Genomic DNA, 27,301 nt, shown 5'->3' with positions numbered 1-27,301 from the left:
AACTACACAGAATTTCAATGGAGGACCCTAAATGGGATCTTTGGTGCTCTCTGAGCTTGATAGGTTTCTTGCAGACCTTTCATTATCAAACTAGGTAACATCATCAGTGCACTGATGATATTGCCTAGATTGGTAATGAGACGTCTGCAAGGAAGCCCCCATGCTCAGAGAGCACCAAGGACCCCACAGTTCAACCCTGAGCTGCAAATTAGAACAGAACAGAAGAGAAACGTTATTGTGGCTTTAAATGTATGCTGATCAACATACAGTAAAATAAATTTTCACCCCATTATGTGGCACTAGGGATTTGAACCGCTGAACTGCCGACCTTTCGATCGACAAGCTCAGTGTCTTAGCCACTGAGCCACCGCGTCCCTTTTAGATGTGCCAGTATACCTACTCTAATAAATGGGACTTTGAGAAAATGCCTGTCTCAGAGTTTTTAATTGGAGTTGGGGTTTTCTGGAACACTGACAAGCATACTAAGAACATGTCTGTTTGCCCCCATGTAATTTAATTCCCTGGTTCCATGTTCTACAGTCTGGAACATGAACTTCCATAAGGCATCTGTTCTAGACTTTGAAGGGTGTTCTTGTAACCATCCTTAGTCGCCTTTTTCTCAAGGTTATTACCCAGCTCTTTCCTCATAGGGTTTAATCATCTTCATTGCCTTTTTTTTTTCTGAATCTGTTCTTTGAATTTCTCGTTAAATCCTCTGCCCAGAACCGGATTCAGGACTTGAGATGGAATCCAAAGAAAAATAGTGGAACGGTAAGTTCCTGCAAGTCGAAAATTATATTCCTGTTGATGCAGCTTAAATTGTCACTTACATCACCCTGCTGACTCATATGCTTTCTCAGTCAACGGTAAGTAGTCCTCGCCTTAGGACCACAATTGAGCCCAAAGTTTCTGTTGCTAAACGAAACAGTTGTTAAACGAGTTTTGCTTCCTTTTACGACCTTCCTTGCCACAGCAAGGGTGAAATGCTCCCGGTTCGGACCGGATCGCCCGATCCGGTAGCGATGGCGGCGGATGGTTCGGAGAACTGGTAGCAAAAATCCCTGCGGGCCCCCCCGCCCCCATGCCCAACTGAGCCGCACGATCATCAGAGGCTTTTTTTTTTTTTTTTACTTTTCAAAGCATTTTTTTCTGCAACCTCTTCAGCCGAAGAAGTGGTAAAAAAAAAATGCTTTGAAAAGTCTCTGACGATCCCAGCTGAATTGCCTGATCGTCAGAGAGGCTTTTCAAAGCAATTTTTTTTTTTTTGGCAACCTCTTTGGCCGAAGAAGTGGTTAAAAAAAAATGCTTTGAAAAGTTAAAAAAAAAAAAAGTTGGCCACACCCACCCAGTCACATTACCCCCCCCCACCAAGCCACGCCCACAGAACTGGTAGTAACAAATTTTACATTTCACCATTGTGCCACAGTTGTTAAGTGAATCCCTGCAGTTGTTAAGTTAGCAACATGGTTGTGAAGTGAATCTGGCTTCCCCCATTGACTTTGCTAGTCAGAAGGTCACAAAAGGGGATCACGTGACCCCGGGACACTGCAACCGTCATAAATATGAGTCAGTTGCCAAGCGCTTGAATTTTGATCGAGTGACCACCAGGATGGTGCAAAGGTTGTAATTGAAAAACGGTCATAGGTCACTTTTTTCTGCTGTAACTTCGAACGGTCACTAAACAGACTGTCGTAAGTCGAGGACTAGCTGCACGACTCTGCTTTCTTCCACCGCTCCCAAAAGTTAACAAGCACTTTTCTTTGCCTTTCTCGGGCTTAAGGTGAGGCCAATGGTGTGCGCTGGTTTCAAGAATGATGAAATCGGGGTTGCAGAGTTACTGCAAGGTCTGATTCTCTTAGGCTTATAAAGGCAGTGCTGCAACACAGACACACACACACATACACACAAAAGGGGTGTGTGTTGCGATGCTATGACAATGCTTGCATCACTCTGGCTCTCCCGGTGTCCTCCCTGTGGACCCCACTCTAGTAGGCGACAGTTGGCTGTTGACATAATGGGCAGTTTCCTGCTGTGGGAGACCTTAGCTCGCAATGTAATTATCACAATCCGGACTGATTGGTCTAAAGTTGGTTGGCCTTTTCATCTTTTTTTGACGATGTCCCAAAGGTTTTTTTTTCAAAAGGCATCTGGACTTTGTTTTTCCTTGAAGACGTTTCGCTTCTCATCCAAGAAGTTTCTTCCGTTCTGACTGAATGGCGGAGGATGGAAGGATTTATATTTCTTGCAGTCCTCTGGTCATTTGTTCTCTTTCTGAGAGTCATTGAGTCCACATTCTGGACAGAGAGGAGGGCTGGTTTGAAAGAGGGGTCAAAGAGGCCATTTACATTAAGATCAGACAGCCCTCTCTCAACAGAGGGTGGAGGGATATGACATTATTTATCTCCAGTCTACAACACAGTCCTTTCAGCAGTTTCCAAGAAGGCTGCACATCCATTTGTGTTATTCAAGTGGCCACAGGGCACAGATAAACCTCTAAGTGGCCTCAATAACTCTCAGAGAGACTACTAACAACCAGAGGACTGCAGGGAATATATAACCTTCCATCCTCCACCATTCACTCCAGGGGTGGGTTCTAAATTTTTTTACTACTGGTTCTGTGGGTGTGGCTTATTTTGTGGGTGTGGCTTGGAGGTCATGTGACTAGGTGGGCGTGGCTAGCTGATCAGAGTCATTTCTGGAAGGTCCTCGCACTTACGACCAGTCCTCGCACTTATGACCTGACTCATTTGTTTTCTTTTAACACTGATCAGCTGTAGGGCGGCCCTTTGAAGCCCCGGGCAAGAGTTTAAACAGTTTTTTTTCCCTCTAGTCATCAGCTGGGACTCAGGAGGCAGCAATAGATTGGGGGTGGGACCAAATAAAAGGTAAGAATAACATGGGGGGGTGGGAGGGCGGGGGGGAGAACCGGTTCGGTGACATCATATCGTCACCGCTACCGGCTCCGCCGAACCGGACCGAACCGGGAGGAACCCACCACTGCTTCACTCCGAACTGCAGAAGCTTCTTGGAGGGAGAAGCAAAATGTCTTCAGGGAAAAACAAAGTCCAGTTGGCTTTTAAAAAGGCACTTTTGGGGCAACCATGATCTGGATGACTGACAATCTCCATAGACTGCTTTTTGACCATGCATTTGCTTCCCTGCAGTCATCTGGAACTTCATTGCGTTGTCCTTAACTCTTATTTAAGAGAATTAACTTTCTTCTTTCCATCATAAATCAGTGGTTGGGTTAATACATTGTGTAAAAATCCCTAGACTGTTTTGGAATCTTTCCACTGTGATGATTGAAATCTAGAGCTATTATCATGAGGAAAACCAGCCAAATGTGGCTTATTTTATTTATCGGACAGCCGGCTTGGTCTAATATTTAAGGCCCCAGGTTAGAAACAGGAAGACTGTGAGTTCTAATCCTGCCTTTCTTAGGATGGGTGACTTTCAGCCAATCAGCAGGAGATGGTGAATTCTAATCTCCCCTTAGGCATGAAAGCAAGCTTGGTGACTATGGGTGAGTCACCGGGAGACTGTGATTTCTAGTACTGCATGAATGGCAGTTGGGGAAATTTGTGACAGTCAATCTCTCAGCCAAACCCATTTCACAGGATAGTCGTAGGAAAAATAAGAGGAGGAAGGCGAAGGAGGTGCATCCACTGCCATGAGATGTTTATAAAAAAATAATAAAGGCTGGATATAAACAAATAAAGTAAATTATCCAAATTTTGAGGCTGCCCGACTCCGTGTTAGTTCAGGGCAGCTTATAAATTGAAAGCTTACAAATTAAAAAAAAAAAAAGCTTACAAATTACTGGCTGACTGGAAGCTCGGCCCACCAAGCCATAAGGCTAATCTAACTAAAGGGGATCTTGTAAACCACCCTTCGTTCCAAGGCCTGTTTCAAAACTATGGCTAAATAAAGCAGCATTTCAGTTTTGCTAGCTTACTGAATTTTTTAACCATGATTTGCTGAATACTTGTAAGCCACAGAGGTTAGAGTTGTACAAGCCACGAAGCTAAAAGCCTCCCTTTACATAGAGGACCAAAATGGTACCTGTTCATCTAATACGCAAAGCTAAAGACTGTGAATGAGATGGGCGGTTTTTCTATACGCAATATATATAAATATAAATAAATAAAGTTAAAACCAACCAAAATAAGCTTATAGCGAAGTGGCACACTTCTGCAGTACATCTGCAATTCTAAGCAAAGTTGTTGGTTGGTTGTTTTTTGTTTTTTTAAAAGATCTCACTGCCTTCCTTGGGAGTTAAAAGAAAATAAGGATTGAGTCACATGCATATTTACCTCACTCCATTACTCAGAGTCTGGTGATTTGCAGGTGACTGTATGGATTATTCTTTTTAAAACTTTTCTTATTTTATTTACATACGGTGTAGCTCAGCATTTATCTCCATGTGCCAGTTTTGCATAGTGATGAAGATACTGGCCTAGAAACCAGGAGACGGTGAGTTCTAGTGCCGCCTTAGGCATCACAGCCGGTTGGGTGACTTTGGACCAATTACCAGGAATTTATGAGTTCTAGTCGGGCTGCAGGCACGAAAGCTGTCTGGGTAACTTTGGATCAATCGACAGGAGATGGTGAGTTCCAATCCTGCCTTAGGCATGAAAGCTATCTGGGTGCCTTTAGGCCAGTCACCAGGAACTGGCGAGTTGTAGTCTTGCCTTAGCCACTGTTGGAACAAATGTCCATCTGGGTTCAGTTCCAAGTGGGGAGAAAGACACTGGAAACATGGTGACTGCTTGAAAAGATGGTTTAATGGTGGACAGGACCACGTGGTTTTGAGGTCCTGGGCAAAAAGGCACATGGATGAGAGCGATAGAGATAGATTTATACCCTCTGTTGGGCTTTGAATTTGAGCTTGTATTCTGATTGGTTGTTAGACTCCCATGGGACCATGCAAGGGTAACTTTGTAGGTTGTCTTTTGAGTCCCAAGCTTGGTTGAATCTTGCTGGGTGATGTAATCTCCCCAGGTGCCATGTGGTGAGTTCTGTTGCTAGATGGGTAGAGGGCTAATCCTATCCTTTGTTGGATCTTGGGTGAGGGCATTTGCTTATGAATAGACCTAGCTATCTCTTTATCTCTTAAGTGCTGACATCTGCTGTGGGCTATTGAGAGTGAATCTGATTCATGCCAAAAAAACATGTTTCTCCATTTCTCATCCAGGGAGGTATAATATTCTGCCTTAATAATATTAATAATATTCTATTTCCTAGAATAGGCTAACTTCCTACAGCACAAAAGCCAGCTGGGTGACTTTGGGCCAATTACCAGGAGTTTATGAATTCTAGTTCCACCAGAGGCATGAACGCCGTCTGGGTGACTTTGGGCTAATCATTCTCTCTCAGCGTAACCCACCTGTCAGAATTGTTCTTGTAGGGAAAAGAGGAGAAAGGAAGGGGGGTAATTAGATATGTTCACTGCTTTGGGTTATTTATAAAATAAATAAATAAAGGTGGGATAAAAATCAAATGAATTAATAATAAATAAATGGGAACCTAAGCAAAGTAATGCATTCTTCAAAGCTGGCCAGACCTTTTGCTACCATGTTTTCCCGAAAATAAGACCGGGTCTTATATTAATTTTTGCTCCAAAATACACATTAGGGCCTATTTTCTGGTTAGGTCTTATTTTGGAGGAAATACGGTACTAAATGCACCATCTGGCTGACAATCTTAACTGGGGCTTATTTTGGGGGTAAGGCTTATATTACGAGCATCCTGAAAAATCATGCTAGGGCTTATTTTCCAGTTGGGTCTTATTTTCGGGGAAACAGGGTACTTCCATCGGCTAAACTGCAGAATGAATTAATCTTTTTTTTTTTAAAAGTGGATTTTTTTAAAATAAACAATTCATCGTTAATCAGTGTAACATCTGGGTACAAAAATTTTTGTGTCATATTCAATATTTATCATCATTTTCTTAGTACATATTGATCTTTCTTCTTACATTTAAATTTAATGTATTACAACATATTTTCCCCATGTTTCTTATTTTTTCTTATTTTTTCTTATTTTTACATTGTCTATTGTCTATATTCAATCTCTATCCATTGATAAAATTGCCCCCATATGTTGTAATACTCCGATTCTTTTTTCTGCTTTCCAATTTTGTGCAAATACCATTCTTGCTGCCGTTATTACATGTATAACCAAATATGTATTTTCTTTACTAAATTTCTCCGGTAAGATACCCAAAAGGAACAGGCTCCAGTTTAAGATCAATGTGTTGCTGTATCATTTTCTCTAACCAAATTTGAATTTTTGCCGAATAATTTCTCGCTTCTGGACATGTCCACCACATGTGATAGTACAATCCCGATGTCTGGTGGCATTTCCAACATTTAGTTGATTTATCTTTGAACATTTTTGCCAATCTTTCCAGTGACATGTGCCATCCATAAAACATCTTATACAAATTCTCTTTATATGCTGTGGATGGATGAATGGATGAGTCTCGAGGGAATCAGGGAACCTAATCAGAATAATAGACTCTAATAGACAGTGGAACCAGCTTGTCTGTGCTTTCCTTTCCTGCAATGGTGGTTTTGTTCCTATAAGCACAAGGCAGTATTTGTGGTTTCCCTGCTTGATGGATGGACCCTTCGCAAGCTCAGAGCAGCATGGGCTCCTTCTGTTTGCGACAGAAAAATGAACATTTGTTTTCCTCATCCATCCATTCATTCATCAATTGCAACTCAGTTAGGCCCAGTCTGGACTAGCAGACAAGATGCAGCTGTCAGGAAAAATGTGAATTGTATCCCACTTGAAATTGCAATGATTGATATCATTTGGTCTCCCATGGGTTTGTTCCCTCCTCGACCTAGCGAGGGGAATTGTGGGTATTGTAGTGCCAAGATCTCTAGAAAGGACCAGTTTGAGGTTCTGCAGGTCGCAACGCAGGTGGGCCACTTACCTCCATACTGGTAGATGGTATTTGGATGCGGCTGGGTGTGGAAACAGGAACAGATCAGCGAAAGCAGAGACAGTTCCTTCATTTTCTCTTTGTAAGCTGGAAAAAAGCAGAATAAAAATGAAAGTTGGGCATGGTTTAATGTGGTTTTCCATAATCTAATGCTCTCCGTGGATGGCTGGGCCTATAAATCCCATCCAGTGTGACCAGGGGTGGGATTGAAGCCAGTCCTTGCAACTATCGGTTCGGCGAACCAGATGTAAAATTAGTATCCAATTTGCCCAAACCGGTCCAAACCAACTGAATCCCACCTCTGAGTGTGGCATCTTCTACCACACTTCATTGGGCACATAAATATACTTTGATGCTACAGGATATGGGATGGTCGAAGGGGAATTTTAGGATGGGGGACCTAGAATCACCCCTTCAAATTGACTTTGAAACGTTTATTGCAGAGGTGGGTTTCAGCAGGTTCTGACCAGTTCTGGAGAACCAGTAGCAGAAATTTTGAGTAGTTCGGAGAACCGGTAGTAAAAATTCTGACTGGCCCCGCCCCCATCTATTCTCTGCCTCCCAAGTCCCAGCTGATCGGGAGGAAATGGGGATTTTGCAGTAACCTTCCCCTGGATTGGGGAGGGAATGGAGATTTTACAGTATCCTTTCCCCAGAGTGGGGTGGGAATGGAGATTTTACAGTATCCTTCCCCTGCCATGCCCACCAAGCCATGCCACGCCCACCAGGCCACACCCACAGAACTGGTAGTAAAAAAATTTTGAAACCCAACACTGGTTTATTGATTTATTTATGCAATTGATAGGACCGCCCAAGTCACAACTTGGGACTCTGGGTAGCTAAAGTAGGATTAAGAAACAGAGATAAACAATAAACATCAAACCTCAACCATGCAATATGTAACAGTGCAAACTGAGGTCCCCGAAACCAGATCTTCAGAATTCTAACCCGTTCTTGAGAAATGCTCATCCAGCATCCTAACCGACTGCTTCGGGGGGGGGGGTGAAAAAACAAGGAGTTTTTGAAACTATCCAAAGACTCGGGCATGCATGGTTAACACAGACCACGGGCTACCTGGGTCCCATGCATTTGTCTGAAATGGTGTAGGGTTTCCTGCCTAAAAGCAGGGGGTTGGACTAGAAGACCTCCAAGGTCCCTTCCAACTCTGTTATTCTATTCTATTCTATTCTATTCTATTCTATTCTATTCTATTCTATTCTATTCTATTCTATTCCATTCCATTCCATTCCATTCCATTCTATTCTATTCATTCCAATATTCTATTCTATTCTATTCTATTATTCTATTCTATTCTATTCTATTCTATTCTATTCTATTCTATTCTATTCTATTCTATTCTATTCTATGGATCGTATTCTTACAAGCCGTATTCATAAGCACTTCCAGTGTCTTTTAAATCAATGGCTGTTTCTTGAGACTTAATGCAGGTAGTCCTTGATTTAGGACCACAATTGAGCCCAATATTTCCGTTGCTAAGCCAAGAGGTTGTTGTCAGATGTTTTGCCCCATTTTATGACCTATTTTGCCACAGATATCAAGTGAATTACTGCGGTTGTTAAGTGAATCCTGCCGTCATTAAATGAATCTGGCTATTAAGGAGAAACTTCCCAACAGTGAGGACAATTAACCAGTGGAACAAATGGCCTCCAGAAGTTGTCGGTGCTCCATCACTGGAAATTTTTAAGAAGATGTTGGATAACCCTTTGTCTGAAGTGGTGTAGGGTTTCCTGCTTGAGCAGGGGGTTGGACTAGAAGACCTCCAAGGTCCCTTCCGACTCTATTCTGATGGATTGATCGATTTTGTTGGTCAGAAGCTGGCTGAGAAAGTTGCAAATGGTGATCCCATGACCCCGGGAGAGTCAAATTGTCATAAATACATGCTAGTTGGCAAGCTCCCGAATTTTGATCACGTGACCACGGGGATGCTGCCACGGTTGTAAGTGTGAAAACTGGTCATAAGTCACTTTTTTTCAGTTCCACTGTAACTTTGAACTGTCATTAAAAGAATGGTTGTGAGTCGAGGACTACTATATACTATAACTATATAGTATATATAGTTATAGTATATAGTATATATAGTATATATACTGTGTTTTTCTTCTAGCCAGGTTTTCCCTACATAACCAAGGTTTTTCTGCAGCACCAGCTCAGTAGAATCACATCCACTCGATTCTGGGCTTTTTTCTTTTCTAACAGCTAGCAAGCTCTTCCTGCTAGGTGGGAGACCTATATAGATCTATTTCTAGCTCGTTTGCTTTCATCAGTAGGCAACACCCATATTTTATGTATCCTCCCTGTAAAGGTACAGTATCAATATATATACAGTACAGTACAGTATATATATATATATATATATACTATATATATAGTATATATAGTATATACTATATACTACTGCAATGCTCTCTACATGGGGTTCCCCTTGAGGAGCACCCGGAGGCTCTAGCTGGTCCAGAATGTGGCCGCACGGGTGGTTATGGGAGCGATGGGGCGCTCCCATGTGACCCCCCTCCTGCGCGAGCTGCACTGGCTCCCGGTGGTCTTCCGGGTGCACTTCAAGGTTTGGTTACCACCTTTAGAGCGCTCCATGGTTTAGGACCGGGGTATTTACGAGACCGCCTTCTGCCACCAGTAGCCTCTCACCGACCAGTACGCTCCCATAGAGAGGGGCTCCGGGTGCCGTCGGCCAAATAATGTCGACTGGCGACCCCCAGGGGAAGAGCCTTCTCTGTGGAGGCACCCGCCCTCTGGAACGAGCTCCCCCCGGAGATACGGAGGATCCCAGACCTGCGCGCTTTTCGCCGTGCCACCAAAACATTTCTTTTCCAGCAGGCCGGCCTGGCCTAACCTCTCTTTTAAACTTTCTTAAAATTTTAAAATTCTTCAATTTTAAATTTGTCTTATGAATTATGGGGTGTTTTAAATTTTGTTTTCCGGGCCAATTATTTAATTGTATTTTAATGGTTTTTTAACATTTGTATTATATGTATTTTATTTGGCTGTTCACTGCCCTGAGTCCTTCGGGAGTAGGGCAGTATACAAATTCAATAAATAATAATAAATAAATAAATAAATAAATAAATAAATAAATAAATAATAATAATAATAATAATAATAATAATAATAATAACAACAACAACAACAACCCCGTGATGGCAAACCTATGGCGCGCGTGCCAGAGGTGGCAAACAGAGCCCTATGTGGGCATGCGCACTATCACCATCTCTTCTTCTGGTTTCCAGAAGAATCAGTGATGGTGAACCTTTTCGGCACTGAGTGCCCAAACTGTAATGTGTGCGCGCCGGAGCACCGGAAACCCAAAGACCAGGGGTATGTGCGTGCCGGCCAGCTGGTCTTCGAGCTTCCGGTGCTCCATCGCATGCGTGTTCCGGTTTGGGCACTTGGCGCCAAAAAGGTTTGCCATCACTGCTAAAACCTAAGTACCTTTAACTATCAAACAACAACTTCTGCTTATCTCAGGTCCTTGGGAAGGACTTGATAGGAGGATAAAAATGCCAAATCCAGTATAAATATCTGTGCTGACTGTGTGACCAACCATAAAACAATGATTAAAAGTCATAAAATAGATCGTAACAATGATGGAATATTGCATCCAGTTTTGGTCATCACACTATAAAAAAGATGTTGAGACTCTAGAAAATTTTATGATGTTTGTGTGTCTATATTTTTCTTGACTGTACACCGCCTTGAGCCCTACGGGAGAAAGGTGGTATAGAAATATAATAAATAAATAAATAAATAAATAAATAAATAAATAAATAAATAAATAAATAAATAAATAAATAAATAAATAAATAAAAAGTGCAGAGAAGAGCAAACAGGATGATGAGGGGACTGGAGGCTAAAACATACGATGAACGGTTGCAGGAACTGGGCCTGGCTAGTCTAGTGAAGAGAAGGACCAGGGGAGACAGGAGAGCATCTTCCAATATTTGAGGGGCTGCCCCAAAGAGGAGGAAGGGGGTCAAGCTATTTTTCCAAAGCACCCGAAGGCCAGACAAGGAATAATGGATGGAAACTGATCAAGGAGAGATTCAACCTGGAAATAAGGAGGAATTTTCTGACAGTGAGAACAATCAACCCATGGAACAGAAGTTGCCTTTGGAAATTGTGGGAGCTTCATCCCTGGAGGCTTTCAAGAAGGGACTGGACTGCCATCTGTCAGAAATGGTGCAGGGTCTCCTGCTTGGGTGGGGGTGGGGGGGTGGACTAGATGACCTACAAGATCCCTTCCAACTGTGTTAATCAGTTAAAGTCTGTTAATAACTATAGCACTGGCATAACAAAAAAATATCCTCGCATATGCAGGGTTCTGCAACTGCTCACACCTTAATCCTCAAAAACGCACCTGGAAAAATCCATACTACTAGAAATGGCCTGAACTTTCCATGCATTTTAAAAACGAGGACTATAAATCTTAACGTCTGCTGGGGAGGCGGCTCCAGGAGAGAATGTTTCATTCGCAAGAAGCAAGAAAATGTTTCTCAGATCGGGGACGCATAAATTACAGAACTAATAGCCCGAATGCGTGACCAGCATAATTAGGGTCGGGTGATGTTATCGCTGATCAAGGCGCGAAGATAAAATGGAGACAGAAATTTATGTCTCCACGGTGGCCCTGCCACAAAACACTGGGGCTGCATCTCAGCGTAATTAACTTCGTTCTTGTCTGTTTGCCTCTGAAAAACTCACAGGGAAGGGACTTCATTAGTTAAGACAACGATCCAGCTTGCATGTACGAGAAATGTTTTATAAGTCTGACCCATTGCTTGGAAAGAGGAAACCTGGTCAGTATACACATCCTAGTCCCAGTGGACAACCATTTAAATATGAGCCAGCCTTGTGCTGCAGCTGCCAAAAAAGCCAATGCAGTTCTAGGCTGCATCAACAGAGGGATTGACTCAAAATCACGTCAAGTGTTAATACCACTTTATAAGGCCTTGGTAAGGCCACACTTGGAATCCTGCATCCAGTTTTGGTCGCCACGATGTAAAAAAGATGTTGAGACTCTAGAAAGAGTGCAGAGAAGAGCAACAAAGAGGATTGGGGGACTGGAGGCCAAAACATATGAAGAACGGTTGCAGGAACTGGGTATGTCTAGTTTAATGAAAAGAAGGACTAGGGGAGACAGGATAGCATCTTCCAATATCTCAGGGGCTGCCACAAAGAAGAGGGAGTCAAGCTATTCTCCAAAGCTCCTGAGGGCAGGACAAGAAGCAATGGGTGGAAACTCATCAAGGAGAGAAGCAACTTAAAACTAAGTAGAAATTTCCTGACAGAACAATTAGTCAGTGGAACAAATTGCCTCCAGAAGCTGCGAATGCTGCAACACTGGAAGTTTTTAAGAAGAGATTAGGATAACCATTTGTCTGAAGTGGTGTAGGGTTTCCTACCTAATGGGGTTGGACTAGAAGACCTCCAAGGTCCCTTCCAACTATTCTATTCTATTCTATTCTATTCTATTCTATTCTATTCTACTCTACTCTACTCTACTCTACTCTACTCTACTCTACTCTACTCCACTCCACTCCACTCCACTCCACTCCACTCCACTCCACTCCACTCCACTCCCCACTCCATTCCATTCACATGGCTGACATCAGCAGCCATAGAAACCAACAGCCACACCCGGAGTTCAATCAATCAGAATAGAGCTGGAAGGGACCTTGGAGGTCTTCTAGTCCAACCCCCTGCTCAAGCAGGAGACCCTATGTGTGGTGTAGCGGTTAGAGTATAGACCGGGTTAAAATCTGCTGTTGGTCACAAAAGCTCACTGGGTAACTTTAGACAGGTCAAGGTGTGTGTGCGACTAACCTATTTCACAAAATTGGTTCTCGGATAAAATTGGAAGAGGGGAAAGAGAAATCCTTGGTGCTCTCGGAGCTTGGTAGTTTTCTTGCAGATGTTTCATTACCCATGAGCTCTGATGATGTTACCTAGTTGGGTCATGAAACGTCTGCAAGAAAACCACCAAGATCAGAGAGCACCAAGGACCCCTCAGTTCAGCCCTGAGCTACAAATATTCTCCTTTCATGAAGGGGGAAATGTTACGAATGAGACCTTCTTTGACATTTAACCTGTAAATAGAAATTAGAATAGAATAGAACTAGCTGAATTCGTAGCAGAGCACGAAACTATGTGATCGGGCTTGATAAATCGACACTTGAGAATTAATGAGTAGTTATGATCGCCCTCTCCTCTCCTCTCCCTTTCTTTCCCTCAGGCTAGCCCCACAGAAGCCTCTCCTCTCTATCCCATTCTCTTCCTCAGGCTGGCCCCATAGATCCTCTCCTCTTCCCTTCTCTCCCTCAGGCTGGCCCCATAGATCCTCTCCTCTTCCCTTCTCTCCCTCAGGCTTTCTAGCCCCTTCTCTCCTTGAGGCTTGCCCCATAGAAGCCTCTCTCCTTCTCTCCCTCAGCCTTGCCCCACAGAAATGTCTCCTATCCTCTCCCCTTCTCTCCCTCAGGCTTTCTACCCCTTCTTTCCCTCAGGCTTGCCCCACAGAAGCCTCTCCTCTCTATCCCCTTCTCTCCCTCAGGCTTTCTAGCCCCTTCTCTCCCTCAGGCTGGCTCCATAGATCCTCTCCTCTCCCTTCTCTCCCTCAGGCTTTCTAGCCCCCTTCTCTCCCTCAGGCTTTCTAGCCCCTTCTCTCCTTGAGGCTTGCCCCATAAAAGCCTCTCTCCTTCTCTCCCTCAGTCTTCTCTCTCTCAGGCTTGCCCCACAGAAATGTCTCCTATCCTCTCCCCTTCTCTCCCTCAGGCTTGCCCCACAGAAGCCTCTCCTCTCTATCCCCTTCTCTCCCTCAGGCTTTCTAGCCCCTTCTCTCCCTCAGGTTTTCTAATCCCTTTTCTCCTTGAGGCTTGCCCCATAAAAGCCTCTCTCCTTCTCTTCCTCAGCCTTCTCTCTCTCAGGCTTGCCCCACAGAAATGTCTCCTATCCTATCCCCTTCTCTCCCTCAGGCTTTCTACCCCTTCTCTCCATGAGGCTTGCCCCACAGAAGTCTCTCCTATCCTCTCCCCTTCTCTCCCTCAGGCTTTTTAGCCCCTTCTCTCCCTCAGGCTTGCCCCACAGAAGCCTCTCCTCTCTATCCCCTTCTCTCCCTCAGGCTGGCTCCATAGATCTCCCCCCTTCTCTTCCTCAGGCTGGCCCCATAGATCCTCTCCTCTCCCCTTCTCTCCCTCAGGCTTTCAAGTCCCTTGTCTCCTTGAGGCTTGCCCCATAGGAGCCTCTCTCCTTCTCTCCCTCAGCCTTCTCTCCCTCAGGCTTGCCCCACAGAAGCCTCTCCTTTCTATCCCCTTCTCTCCCTAAGGCTTTCTAGCCCCTTCTCTCCCTCAGGTTTTCTAATCCCTTTTCTCCTTGAGGCTTGCCCCATAAAAGCCTCTCTCCTTCTCTTCCTCAGCCTTCTCTCTCTCAGGCTTGCCCCACAGAAATGTCTCCTATCCTATCCCCTTCTCTCCCTCAGGCTTTCTACCCCTTCTCTCCATGAGGCTTGCCCCACAGAAGTCTCTCCTATCCTCTCCCCTTCTCTCCCTCAGGCTTTTTAGCCCCTTCTCTCCCTCAGGCTTGCCCCACAGAAGCCTCTCCTCTCTATCCCCTTCTCTCCCTCAGGCTGGCTCCATAGATCTCCCCCCTTCTCTTCCTCAGGCTGGCCCCATAGATCCTCTCCTCTCCCCTTCTCTCCCTCAGGCTTTCAAGTCCCTTGTCTCCTTGAGGCTTGCCCCATAGGAGCCTCTCTCCTTCTCTCCCTCAGCCTTCTCTCTCTCAGGCTTGCCCCAAAGAAATGTCTCCTATCCTATCCCCTTCTCTCCCTCAGGCTTTTTAGCCCCTTCTCTCCCTCAGGCTTGCCCCACAGAAGCCTCTCCTCTCTATCCCCTTCTCTCCCTCAGGCTTGCCCCACAGAAGCCTGTCCTATGCTATCCCATTCTCTCCAGAGTTATTTTCACATTGGGAGTGGGAGTAGAACATCTAATGAATTAGCATCAGAGCGTGTTATAATAATATAGGAAATACTAATGCTCTGATGGTCATTTCGAAAAATCCTTTCTTCGTGAGCACCTAGAAGCCAAGAGGAACATATGTGGCAAATTTCAAGTTTGTAGGCTTTACAGTTCTGGAGATTTCGTGATTAATGCATGAGTGGTTTTCGTTTTTATATATATCGATAACAGAGTTGGAAGGGACCTTGGAGGTCTTGTAGTCCAACCCCTTTCTCAGGCAAAAAACCCTACACCACTTCAGACAAATGGTTGTCTAGTCTCTTCTTAAAAACTTCCAGTGTTGGAGCATTATTAAATTAAAACATCATGTTAAATTTGGCTTTGAATGTTTGGCTCAATTCTACTTTATAAAAGATTTCTGGCTGTGCACCATTTTTTATCTTTTTTTTTTATCAATTCCATGCCTAGTACAAACCAGCATAAGAGTATTAGTTCCAAGAAAGAATTTGGAAAATCAGACATACTTTTTTTTTTTAAAATTTGATTTATATGCCGCCCTTCTCCGGAGACTCAGGGGGGCTTACAATGCGTTAAGCAATAGCCTTCATCCTTTTGTATATTTATACAAAGTCATCTTATTGCCCCCACAAACTGGGTCCTCAATTTACCTACCTTAGAAAGGATGGAAGGCTGAGTCAACCTTGAGCCTTGGCGAGATTCGAACCTGCAGTAATTGCAGGCAGCTGGTCTTAATAACAGGGTGCTTTAGACCACTGTACTACCAAGGCTCTTTTCAGTCTACTGTATGTAGGGTTTGGATCTACATTAGATGTCATTTTAAGAAAAATGATTCAGCTCTCCAGGTATAAAAATAAATAAAAATACCTGCATCTCAGATCTACCTACCCAAACCTGGCACCTCTAATTTAATTAATAACATTTTCCTCTATAGACAATTGCATATAATTAAAATGCAATAAAACATTATCATTAGAAGTCTGTATTTATTGTTGGAAATAATAGGGCTGCTTTCATCACACACAAAACCTGTTAAGGGATTACTCGATAGAACACAGGTAGTCCTCGATTTGCGACCACAATTGAGCCCAACATTTCTGTTGTTAAGTGAGACAAGTGAGCTTTGCCCCCATTTTACAACCTGTCTTGCCACAGGTGATAAGTGAACCATCACCGTGCTAGTAACACGGTTGTTAAGTGAATCTGGCTTCCCCATGGACTTTGCTTGTCAGAAGGTCGCAAAAGGGGATCACGTGACCCCAGGGACACTGCAAACAGTCATAAATATGACTCAGTTGCCAAACATCTGAATTTTGATCACGTGACCCCAGGGATGTTGCAACGACGATATGAAAAACAGGTCATAAGTCACTTTTTTTCGGTGCTGTTGTAACTTCGGATGGTCTCTAAATGAACTGTTGTATGATGAGGACTACTTGTGACCTATTTTGGGATCTGCTCAGTACAATTAACAATTACCTATCCGACTGGACTGCACACCGTGAGTCAAATTGCGCGCACCCATACATGCAAACCCCACAACATACATGTAGCCAAGTCAACATTAAGCATCCTTGGCATATTACTGGTCGTGGGTGGGATTCAACCGGTTTGCCCCACTTTGGCCGAACCAGTTGTTAAATTGCTGGCTGCCCCTCTCCACCCTGCCTTCTCCAGAAGTCCCCCCCCCACGTGTCCTGTTTTGGCTCCCAAGTAAGTGCAGGGAGGCCTACTAGGCCCAAAATGGGGCATGGGGAGGTGGTGCCCCATTGAGTGCTGCCTGTCACATCCCCTGGCCATGCCCACCATGGCCACGCCCACCCAGCTGGTCATTAGGGCAGAGAACCAGTTGTTAAATTATTAAATCTCACCACTTCCCACAACTACCAAAGTTTTTCTTTTTCTTTTTTCTTTTCTTTGAGTTTTATTGGGTTTTAATAATTCTTATCCAACTCTTGTGCATGACTGTGACCATTTACATATCATCACATTAATGTTCTATACTCTATATAATTTTACAAAATCTACTATCTCTTATTTCCCTTTTTTTCTATCCAACTATACCATTTCTCCCATATTACGTAAAAATCCGAATCCATCAGTCCTTTCAATTCCAATGTCATTTTATCCATCTCGGCGCAATCTAATATCCTTCCAATTATTAAATCTTCGGAGGGAACTACCAAAGTTTTCAACCATCTTGGCTAAATGTTTGTACCACCACATCCCAAGGTGAAAAGCACAGAGAGAAAAGAATAAAGCAAAACCAGATTAACAATAATATCCCAGGGAACTTGCAGTGCTGCATCTCCCAGAGCCTTCCGCATTTCACCCATGACGTCATACAAGTGATAAAATGGTATAGATAGAGGTTTCCTGCCTGAGCAGGGGGTTGGACTTGAGGACCTCCAAGGTCCCTTCCAACTCTGTTATTCTATTAAAGTCTAGCACTGGTATCAGAAAAAAATATTATAACCTTCCAACTCTGTTGTTCTGTTATATCCTCTTATTCTGACCCTAGTCTCGGGATCTTTTTTCCCATTCATATTTATCAATAATATCCCAAAACGTAAAGATTCCATTTCTTCCAGATCAGCAGCAGAAGACAAAGGGCCCAGCTGTTGGGAGAAAACTAATGAGACGAGAGGGGTGTGCGCAGCTCCTGGCATTGGGGACCCTGTCGCTCCATCTTGGCGCCAGCGATCAGGAGCAATTAGCTGCTTCCTGACAACCGGCATCTCAAGGAAGGGAGGATCAGTTCTCGTGGCAGGGGGTGTATCAGAGAAAGCGACCGGGGAGGAAATCTGGAGACACCATTTCCCTGAACTTTCCTGGCCATCCAGTGGGAATGTAATTGAGTGTTTGTCAGGGTTCCAACGGATGCCCTAATTAAATCATGAGCCTCGAGCCAAGCTTCAAAAGAAATCCAGTTATTTATTAGGAGCTTCATGTCAGCATGTTCCAAGTGAAGCCAACTCTGATCCACATAATTTACACCCCAATCATGACCCTGTTTCCCCCCTCCCCCCAGGGTGTGTCATCAGTCACATTCGCCAAGGGAACAGTTTCGCTGGTTGTAGAGATCACTCCCCTCCAGCCGCTGTAGATAACCCTGGGAGGCAGCCTTGAGAGAGATATGTCTGGAATGTGCTTCTGTTTTTGGCTGCCATGCTGCTTCATCGGTTTCCCATCCTATGGCAACATCTCTTTCTCTCTCTCTCTCTCTCTCTCTCTCTCTCTCTCTCTCTCTCTCTCTCTCTCTCTTTCTTTCTTTCTTTCTCTCTCCTTCCTTCCTTCCTTCCTTCCTTCCTTCCTTCCTTCCTTCCTTCCTTCCTTCCTTTTCTTTTCTGCATTATAAGCTGCCCAGAGTCACTTTGGCTAGTGAGACGGGCAGCATATATTTTAAATAAATAAATACATGCGTACATAAAAAGAAACAGTTGCTTTCACTCAAACATCACTTCCTACAGCAGATCATTTCGGGCTGCGATGCGTTTTGTGAATCAGAAGACTGAAGCCGGAGGAGCTGTCCTTTCAGCACCACAGCTCCCTGATTCAGCCATCCTCAGGCAAACCAGCTGTGTAAAAGGGATCGTGTGGGTGGGTGTGGTTGTTGAGCAAATATTTTTATAGGTATTGACCCATCCTGGCCTCTGAAGATCTGTTCCAAGCTTTTATTGCTACTCTGCTGGTTTGTGGCCTGTTGCTTGTTGCTTTATTGCTGATCTTTGATCCTCCTACAAGGCAGATGCAATCAGCCACTTACAACATCTCATTTTCAGTTTCTCAGGCTGGTTGTCGCATCTCCAGAGCACCCGAGGACAAGGACGAGAAGCAACGGATGGAAGCTAATCAAGGATAGGACCAACTTAGAACTAAGGAGAAATTTTCCGACAGAAAAAATTAACCAGTGAAACGATTTGCCTCCAGAAGAACTTGTGGGTGCTCCAACCCTAGAGATTTTAAAGAAAAGATTGGATAACCATTTGTCTGAAATGGTTTGGGTTTTTTGCTTGAGCAGGGGGTTAGACTAGAAGACCTCCAGAGTCCCTTCCAATCCTGATATCAGGGGATCTTCTGTGTGAGTTGCTGACCAAGGAGCCGTAGCCCCTTTCTGATTGAGCTTGCTTCAACCAAGTTCCTGGAATTGAGCTGAATTACTGGTCGCTTCATGGAATGTCCATGTACTTTCTTAGCAGCATTGGTTAGCGATGCAGTATTGCAGACTAACACTGCCCACTGCCAGCAGTTCAATCCTTACCAGCTCAAGGTTGAGTCAGCCTTCCATCTTTCCAAGGTCGGTAAAATGAAGACCCAGATTCTTGGGAGTGATATGCTGACTCTGTAAACCGCTTAGAGAGGGCTGTAAAGTACTGTGAAGCGGTATATAAATCTATGCGCTATTGCATCCGTCCGCCCATCCATCTATCTATCTATCTATCTATCTATCTATCTATCTATCTATCTATCCTCTTTCCCTGAAAATAAGACATCCCCTCATAATAAGCCCAAGCAGACTTTTGAGAGCATGCACTTAAATAAACCCCTCTGAAAATAAGCCCTCCCCAAAAATATTTAAACGCATGCACAGCCGGTCCCCGCCATTTCCTCTGGTTAGGGTTAGGGAGACAGAGCTGGAAATTTATTTTATTTATTTTATTAAATTTCTATACCGCCCTTCTCCCGAAGGACTCAGGGCGGTGAACAGCCACAAGATAAAAACACATAAATACAAAAATTTAAAATCAAATAAAAACGAATTAAATAATTTGGCTGAATTTAAAATACCCCATAATTTAAAAACAAATTAAAATGTACATTTAAAAAGGGGAGAAGATTTAGGCCAGGCCAGCTTGATGAAATAAAAAAGTCTTAAGCGCGTGACAGAAGGTGCGCAGATCCGGGATCCTCCGTATCTCCGGGGGGAGCTCGTTCCAGATCGTAGGTGCCCCCACAGAGAAGGTTCTCCCCCTGGGGGCCGCCAGTCGACATTGTTTGGCCGACGGCACCCGGAGGAGCCCCTCTCTATGGGAGTGTACTGGCCGGAGGGAGGCTATTGGTGGTAGCAGGCGGTCCCGTAGATAACCAGGTCCTAAGCCATGGAGCGCTTTAAAGGTGATAACCAGCACCTTGAAGCGCACTCAGGAGCCAGTGCAGCTCGCGCAGGAGAGGTGTTACATGGGAGCTTCATGTTGCTCCCATAACCACCCACGCGGCCGCACTCTGCGCCAGTTGGAGCCTCTGAGTGCAGCTCAAATCAGGTAAAATGGCAAGAGGAGCCCCATCTTGCTCTATGTGCCCCAAAATAATAAGACCTCCCCCAAAATAAGGCCAAGCACTTATTTCAGGGTTCAAAAAAAATATAAGACAGGGTCTTATTTTCGGGAAAACATGGTATCTATCTATCTATCATCTATCAGAATGCAGTATTGCAGGCTAACTCACTGCCCACTGCTAGCAGTTCGATCCTCACTGGCTCAAGCCTTCCAGCCTTCCGAGGTCAGTAAAATGAGGACCCAGATTCTTGGGGGCAAGAGGCTGACTCTATAAACCACTTAGAGAGGGCTGGAAAGCACTGTATATAAGTGGCATATAAATCTAAATGCTATTGCTATTGTGGAAGTGGTTTGCGGTTGCCTATTTTGAGACGGTTTTCCCCTCTGGTCCCTCGGTCTGTCGTGATAATCTTTCAGAGTTCTCCCATCAAAGTGCTAACCTTGCTGAGCTCATCCAAAATTGTTCAGCTGCTACTTCTGCTGAGATGGCTCATCCCATTTACAGCTTGGTATGTCGATCTCATCCACAGTAATGGTTCCGTTTCTTGAAGGTTGCCAAAGCTCCCATTTTATAAACGGGAGGCAATCGCTCTGGCACTCAATTCAGAATTTTCTCCTCCTCTCTCTTCACCCTGAGATGATCACCATTTCCTTAATTACGTTGCTGTTCAATTAATCAGCTTGAAATAGAACAAGCTGAGGCAGACACATTTCTTTCTGAAATGGCATCGAAGTCCAGACTTCCAAATTCCAGCCCATGTGAGCTATGGGTAGTCCTCGACTTACGGCCACAATTTGAGGCCGAGATTTCCATTGCTAAGCAAGACACTTGTTCAGTGGTCTATGGTGGCCCACTTAGTGACCAGGATGACTTATATAACCATAATTGCTGGGTGTTGTAGCTCCGTTGCCTGAGCCTGGGCTATCGACAGATGCAGACTCTGAGAGTGAGGGGGAGGAGTTGGCAAGGCCTCCCTCTCCAGGACCCTCCTCTCTGGCAATACCTCCGGAGGACACCGAAGGCCAAACGATAGGCTCAGAGCCAAGCACGTCCCCGCAGCCACAGGTGGACAGCGACAAAGGAGATAAGTGCTGGCTGGACCCGCGACAGAGGCGCAGGGAGAAGCATGCACAGCAGAGGGGAAGGCGTGCCAGAGATTAGCTGAGTCACTGGACCACACCCCACAGGGTATAAATGTGGGTGTGGTGGCCGGTTCAGTTTGTGACGAACAAAAACTGGAAATACTCCATGATCTCTGCGTTACTGGACTTTGCCTGCTTTATCGGACTGCATTTGGATTAATCCTTGTATTGTTGACACTCTGCCTGTTTTATCGGAATGCTTGCAGTCTAACCTTTGTTTTGTGTGAGTAAAGTCTGAATTGGCAGCTAGCCACTGGGTTGCTGCCAGCTTTATCTTCAAAGAGTTTTGTCGTGTGGCTTATTAACTCCAGGCCGTCTGTGGGGGTGTGTGGGGGGTATGGGGACAGAACACTGGGTTATTTACAGTTGTAAGTCAAGGACTACCCTGTTTCCCCCAAAATAAGGCATCCCCTGATAATAAGCCCAATTGGGTTTTTGAGTGCATGGCAATAAAGACAAACGCTTATTTCAGGGTTCAAAAAAATATAAGACAGGGCTTTATTTTCGGGGAAACACCGTACCTATATAGCAGACAAAACCCACTTTAGTTGATGGACATACGGTAGGCCTAAAATTAAACACAAATCACTTCAATACTTTAATGGCTCAAAGAATTCAGAAAATATTACAAGATTTCAAAGTAAAATTAAAATAAATTAAAATAAAAAGAGCCTGTGGGATTCTGAGCAAAGGCATCGAAATCTTGGTGTCTTCTGACAAGCCCAAAAGATTTTAATTCTTTTAAGAATTGTGCATTTTATACCAATCTGCATCAAGGGGTTGCCTGTTGCGGCCAGCAGCAGTGTTTTTTAGACCGTGGGTTGTGTTATCTTGCAGTCTCGCCTCCTTAAGAGTTGGAGGACATTGTGAAGTCAGCTGCGTAAAAGCTGGTGCTCCAGAGGGCTCATTTCGGATCTCTATATGTACAGATTTATTGATCAGAAAATCAATACTGCACATTGAAAGGCAGGAAGGCCAGCAGAGGGAAGAAACGGGAATAAATGGTAGCCCTTAATGAGGGAAAACCGGATGAACAATGCCAGCTCTAGAAGTAGCTCTTGTTACCGCTGCTTCCTTCCATTCAATCTTTTCTAGCCCATTCCAAATCCTTGTTTTAAGGAAAGCTGGACAAATTATTGTGCAAAACAAGCGGAGATATTTTTGTTTCTTGTTACGACCCTGTAATCCCTTTTATTTGGAGTGGAGTCCAGGCGGCTGCATGGAGCTGAACGTTTACTGGCCGGCTACCCTCCCTGACACCTATGTGCAGTTCACAGCAGATATTTTCTCTTTGCACATCTCAATTGTTGCTTGAAGCAGCCTATACCACCGATCAATGGTTCATTTTTGGTTCAGATTGATAGATGCATAAAATCTTTCTAACCTTGCTATCGATTTTCCCTGTAAATCTTAGGACTTTCCTTTCTTGCTTAAAGCTGGTTCACGTGGGACCAGCAGGTGGCTGGCTGGAACAAACCAGCAAAACAGTCAAACACTCACACGGAGGCCGAAGGGTGTGATGGGATGGCTAAATAGCTAAGGTAGGAGTGAGCAGCTGGCGGATTTCGTGCGTTGAGGAAACCCAGCTTTTGTCTTTGTGCGTTCTGTGCACTGGGCCGGTCAGTTTCCAGCTGTTTAATCTCCGCCTATATCCCTACAGCATCTTAGAATGTGCCTGCTGTGTTGCTGAAGCAACTGGATAAAAGAGAAAAATAAGAGAAATTGCTGTGATCTTCAGAGTTAAATAAGAAACACAGCTAATGCTATGACGTTAAAAGCTTCCCCAAGTTTCTAGCTCTGGTGAATTTGGAGGGAATTGAGAAACTCTGAATAATCACAGACCACATGTCAGAAACCTAAATGGATCTAAATTCCCAGCATTCAGGCATGCCATACAAATGTGACCTTAACAGTTCCTCATTAACTCCAGGTTAGTTCTGATCCCTAATTCCTGCCCCATTGTCCCTGTCTTGTTACCGCTGCTTCCTTCCATTCAATCTTTTCTAGCCCATTCCAAATCCTTGTTTTAAGGAAAGCTGGACAAATTATTGTGCAAAACAAGCGGAGATATTTTTGTTTCTTGTTACGACCCTGTAATCCCTTTTATTTGGAGTGGAGTCCAGGCGGCTGCATGGAGCTGAACGTTTACTGGCCAGCTACCCTCCCTGACACCTATGTGCAGTTCACAGCAGATATTTTCTCTTTGCACCCTGATAAGAGAAACATCTGTTGCTGCCTAGGATTGAACTCTCAACCTTCCAAGTGGGAGGTGAGCGTCTTTACCTCTGGGCCACCACACTGCTCATATATGTCAATCTTGATTAACTCAAAATTAAGCAGGGGGTTGGACTAGAAGACCTCCAAGGTCCCTTCCAACTCTGTTATTCTGTTAAAATTTCTCTGGTGGGTCAGGGCACACGCTTCAATTTGCTCCTTCAAGTCAGCTCCTGGGTGGCCCTGGCTGTTTGCTTTCCCCAGTTTGGGTGATTCTGTCTTCCTTGCTTCATTAAATTGGGTATGTCTAGTTTAATGAAAAGAAGGATAACAGAGTTGGAAGGGACCTTGGAGGTCTTCTAGTCCAACCCCCTGCCCAGGCAGGAAACCCTACTTCAGACAAAGGGTTATCCAACATCTTCTTAAAAATTTCCAGTGTTGGAGCATTCACAACTTCTGGAGGCAAGTTTTTCCACTGGTTAATTGTCCTCACTGTCAGGAAATTTCTCCTTAGTTCTAAGTTGCTTCTCTCCTTGATGAGTTTCCACCCATTGCTTCTTGTCCTGCCCTCAGGTGCTTTGGAGAATAGCTTGACGCCAGTGGTGGGTTCCTCCCTGTTCCTCCGAGCCAGTAGCGATGACGATATGATGTCACCGAACCGGTTCTGCCCCCCACCCCACCCACCCACCCCCTGCGTTATTCTTACATTTTATTTGGCCCCATCCCCAATCTATTGCTGCCTCCTGAGTCCCAGCTGATGGTTAGAGGGAAAAAACCGTTTAAACTCTTGCCATAGGGCTTCAAAGGGCCACCCTACAGCTGATCAGTGTTAAAAGAAAACAAATGAGTAGACCGGTGCCTGCAAAAATACATGAGTAGACTGGTGCCTGCAAAAATAAATGAGTAGACCAGTGCCTGCAAAAATACATGAGTAGATCAGTGCCTGCAAAAATAAATGGGTAGATCGGTACAGCTCTGCAAGCAGTTAAAAGCCTGGTAGACCAGTACCTCTGCTAAATCCTAAATATTTGTCACAGGACCATCAAGCCACGCCCACAAAATAAACCACGCCCACAGAACCGGTAGTACAAAATTTTAGAACTCACCCCTGCTTGACTCCCTCTTCTTTGGGGCAGCCCCTGAGATATTGGAAGATGCTATCATGTCTCCCCTAGTCCTTCTTTTCATTAAACTAGACATATCCAGTTCCTGCAACCGTTCTTCATATGTTTCAGCCTCCAGTCCCCTAATCCTCTTGGTTGCTCTTCTCTGCACTCTTTCTAGAGTCTCCACATCTTTTTTACATCGTGGCGACCAAAACTGGATGCAAATATTCCAAGTGTGGCCTTACCAAGGCCTTATAAAGTGGTATTAACACTTTGTGTGATCTTGATTCTATCCCTCTATTGATATGTATCCCTGCACTGATATGTGTCTAATCTATCCCTGCATTGATATGTATAAATAATATAAAATAAAAAACATGAAAAACAGGAAAACAGGAAAAAAAAAGACAATTGCTAAAAGATCTACACTTTGGGTCTCTAGGAAATACTATTTCATTGCAGGGGTCGAACTCCAACCCCAAACCACAGTGCTGATATACAAAACACAGGCAGTTCTCAACTTAGGACCCCAATCGAGCCCACCATTTCCATTCCTAAGCGAGACAGTTGTTAAGTGAGTTCTGCCCCATTTTACGACCTCCTTGCCACCAACGTTAACTGAATCACTGCACTTGTTCAGTTACTAACACAGTTGTTCAGTGAATCTGGCTTCTCCTTTGATTTGGCTTGTCAAAAGGTCACAAGAGGGGATTGCATGACCTCAGTTTAGGACGCTGCCACCGTCATAAATAGGAACCAGTTGCCACTCCTCTTAATTTTGATCACGGGACGTACGACGAGAGTCGTAAGTTTGAAAAACGGTCTCAAGTCACTTTGTTCAGGGCCGTTCTTAACTTCGAACGGGTCACTAAACGAACTGTTCGTAAGTCAAGGATTACCAGTAGGTGTGTCAATTTTTCTGCTTCCTTTTTTTTACTGTTTCCTTACAAAACTGCTTCACAATCGTGTTTTTACTAACGTGGTACTCATTCTACCTGTGCAACATTACTGCAATCCTACATCCATCAAACTGCTGCAGTCTAAATCTGCTGACTTGGCATGCAGGTGACCCAGATTTAATATTGCCAGAGCCAGGAATGCAGGAATGGAAAAGCAAAACTCTTGAAAGATTTCCGCAAGAAGATTTTTGAAGCCAAAGGAGTTGCTTTCATTTCTTGTTGTCCCCAACAATCTGGCTCCTCGTTTTACCGACCTCGGAAGGACGGAAGGCTGAATCAGCCTTGAGCCTGGTAAGGATCGAACTGCTAGCAGTGGGCAGAGTTAGATGAATGGATGGATGGATGGATGGATGGATGGATGGATGGATGGATGGATGGATAGGTGAACAGACAGCAGTGGTAGGTTTCAAATTTTTTTTACTACCGGTTCTGTGGGTGTGGCTTGGTGGGCATGGCATGGCTTGGTGGGCGTGGCTTGGTGGGCATGCAGGGATACTGTAAAATCTCCATTCCCTCCCCAATCCAGGGGGAGGTTACTGCAAAATCCCCATTTCCTCCCGATCAGCTGGGACTCGGGAGGCAGAGAATAGATGGGGGCGGGGCCAGTCAGAATTTTTACTACCGGTTCTCCGAACTACTCAAAATTTCCACTACCGGTTCTCCAGAACTGATCAGAACCTGCTGAAACCCACCTCTGACGAACAGACAGACAAGACGGATAGATGGATGATCGCTAACAATAGCAATAGCTCTTAGACGTATATACCGCTTCACAGTGCTTCACAGCCCTCTCTAAGCGGTTTACAGAGTCAGCCAATGGCCCCCAACAATCTGGGTCCTCACTTTACCGACCTCGGAAGGGCGAAAGGCTGAGTCAACCTTGAGCCTGGTGAGCCTCGAACTGCTGGCAGTCGATGACTGTAGAGTCCTTGGTGCTCTCTGAGTTTAGTTTTTGGTATGTGGATGTTTCATTACCCAACTAGGTAATATCAGTGCTAGAAGGTTTGCGAGGAGGAGGAGGAGGAGGAGGAGGAAGGAGGAGGAGGAAGGAGGAGGAGGAGGAGAACAGCAACAGCAATAGACTTATATACTGCTTCACAGTGCTTTTACAGACCTCTCTAAGAGGTTTACAGGATCAGCCTCTTGCCCCAAACAATCTGGGTCCTCGTTTTACCCACCTCAGAAGGATGGAAAACTGAGACAACCTTGATATTCATGCCCGTTAAAAAAAAATCCACGGGCAATCACAATATGCATGTCCTGCAATGCTGAAGATTGGTAACAGCAGGAAATTCACTACAGAATATTTGCATCCATTAGGTTTAATCATTGCAGCACAGTTCCAAAAACAGCATTCCCTGCCAAAGAGCTTCTTTTTTAAACAGATCCATCCATGGGGACAGAATTGGAAAGTCTGTACATGCTAAAGATTTCAATGCGTTACTTATTACTTTGAGTCTAAACACACTGTATTTCAGGCCGATAGAGCAAGCAAAAGGGAAGTATAGCTAAGAGAACTAGAAAAGAGGGAGAGAAAAAGGGAGGGAGGGAGGGAGCAGATGGAAGGAAGAAGAGAAAGGAAGGAAGGAAGGAAGGAAAGGGAGACAGGGAGGAGGGAGGGAGGAAGGAAGGAAGGGGAAGGAACGAGGAAGGA

General features: G+C 44.5%; 1 protein-coding gene across 1 annotated transcript in view; it reads right to left on the bottom strand.

The window, feature by feature from the left end:
* STMN3 (stathmin 3) overlaps nucleotides 1-27,301 on the bottom strand; it is a 45,110-nt gene that overhangs the window by 6,887 nt on the left and 10,922 nt on the right. Inside the window, exon 2 of the mRNA XM_070941834.1 lies at nucleotides 6,944-7,039. Within this exon, the coding sequence (XP_070797935.1) occupies nucleotides 6,944-7,039 (96 nt within the window). The remainder of the gene's footprint in view (nucleotides 1-6,943; nucleotides 7,040-27,301) is intronic.

This window comes from Pituophis catenifer, unplaced genomic scaffold, assembly GCF_029215685.1.
Source record: "Pituophis catenifer annectens isolate HBS135680 unplaced genomic scaffold, rPitCat1.0.hap2 SCAF_3, whole genome shotgun sequence".
Lineage (NCBI taxonomy): Eukaryota > Metazoa > Chordata > Lepidosauria > Squamata > Colubridae > Pituophis > Pituophis catenifer.
The sequence above is the reverse complement of the archived record's forward strand: the minus strand, read 5'-3'. Positions and strand labels throughout refer to the sequence as shown.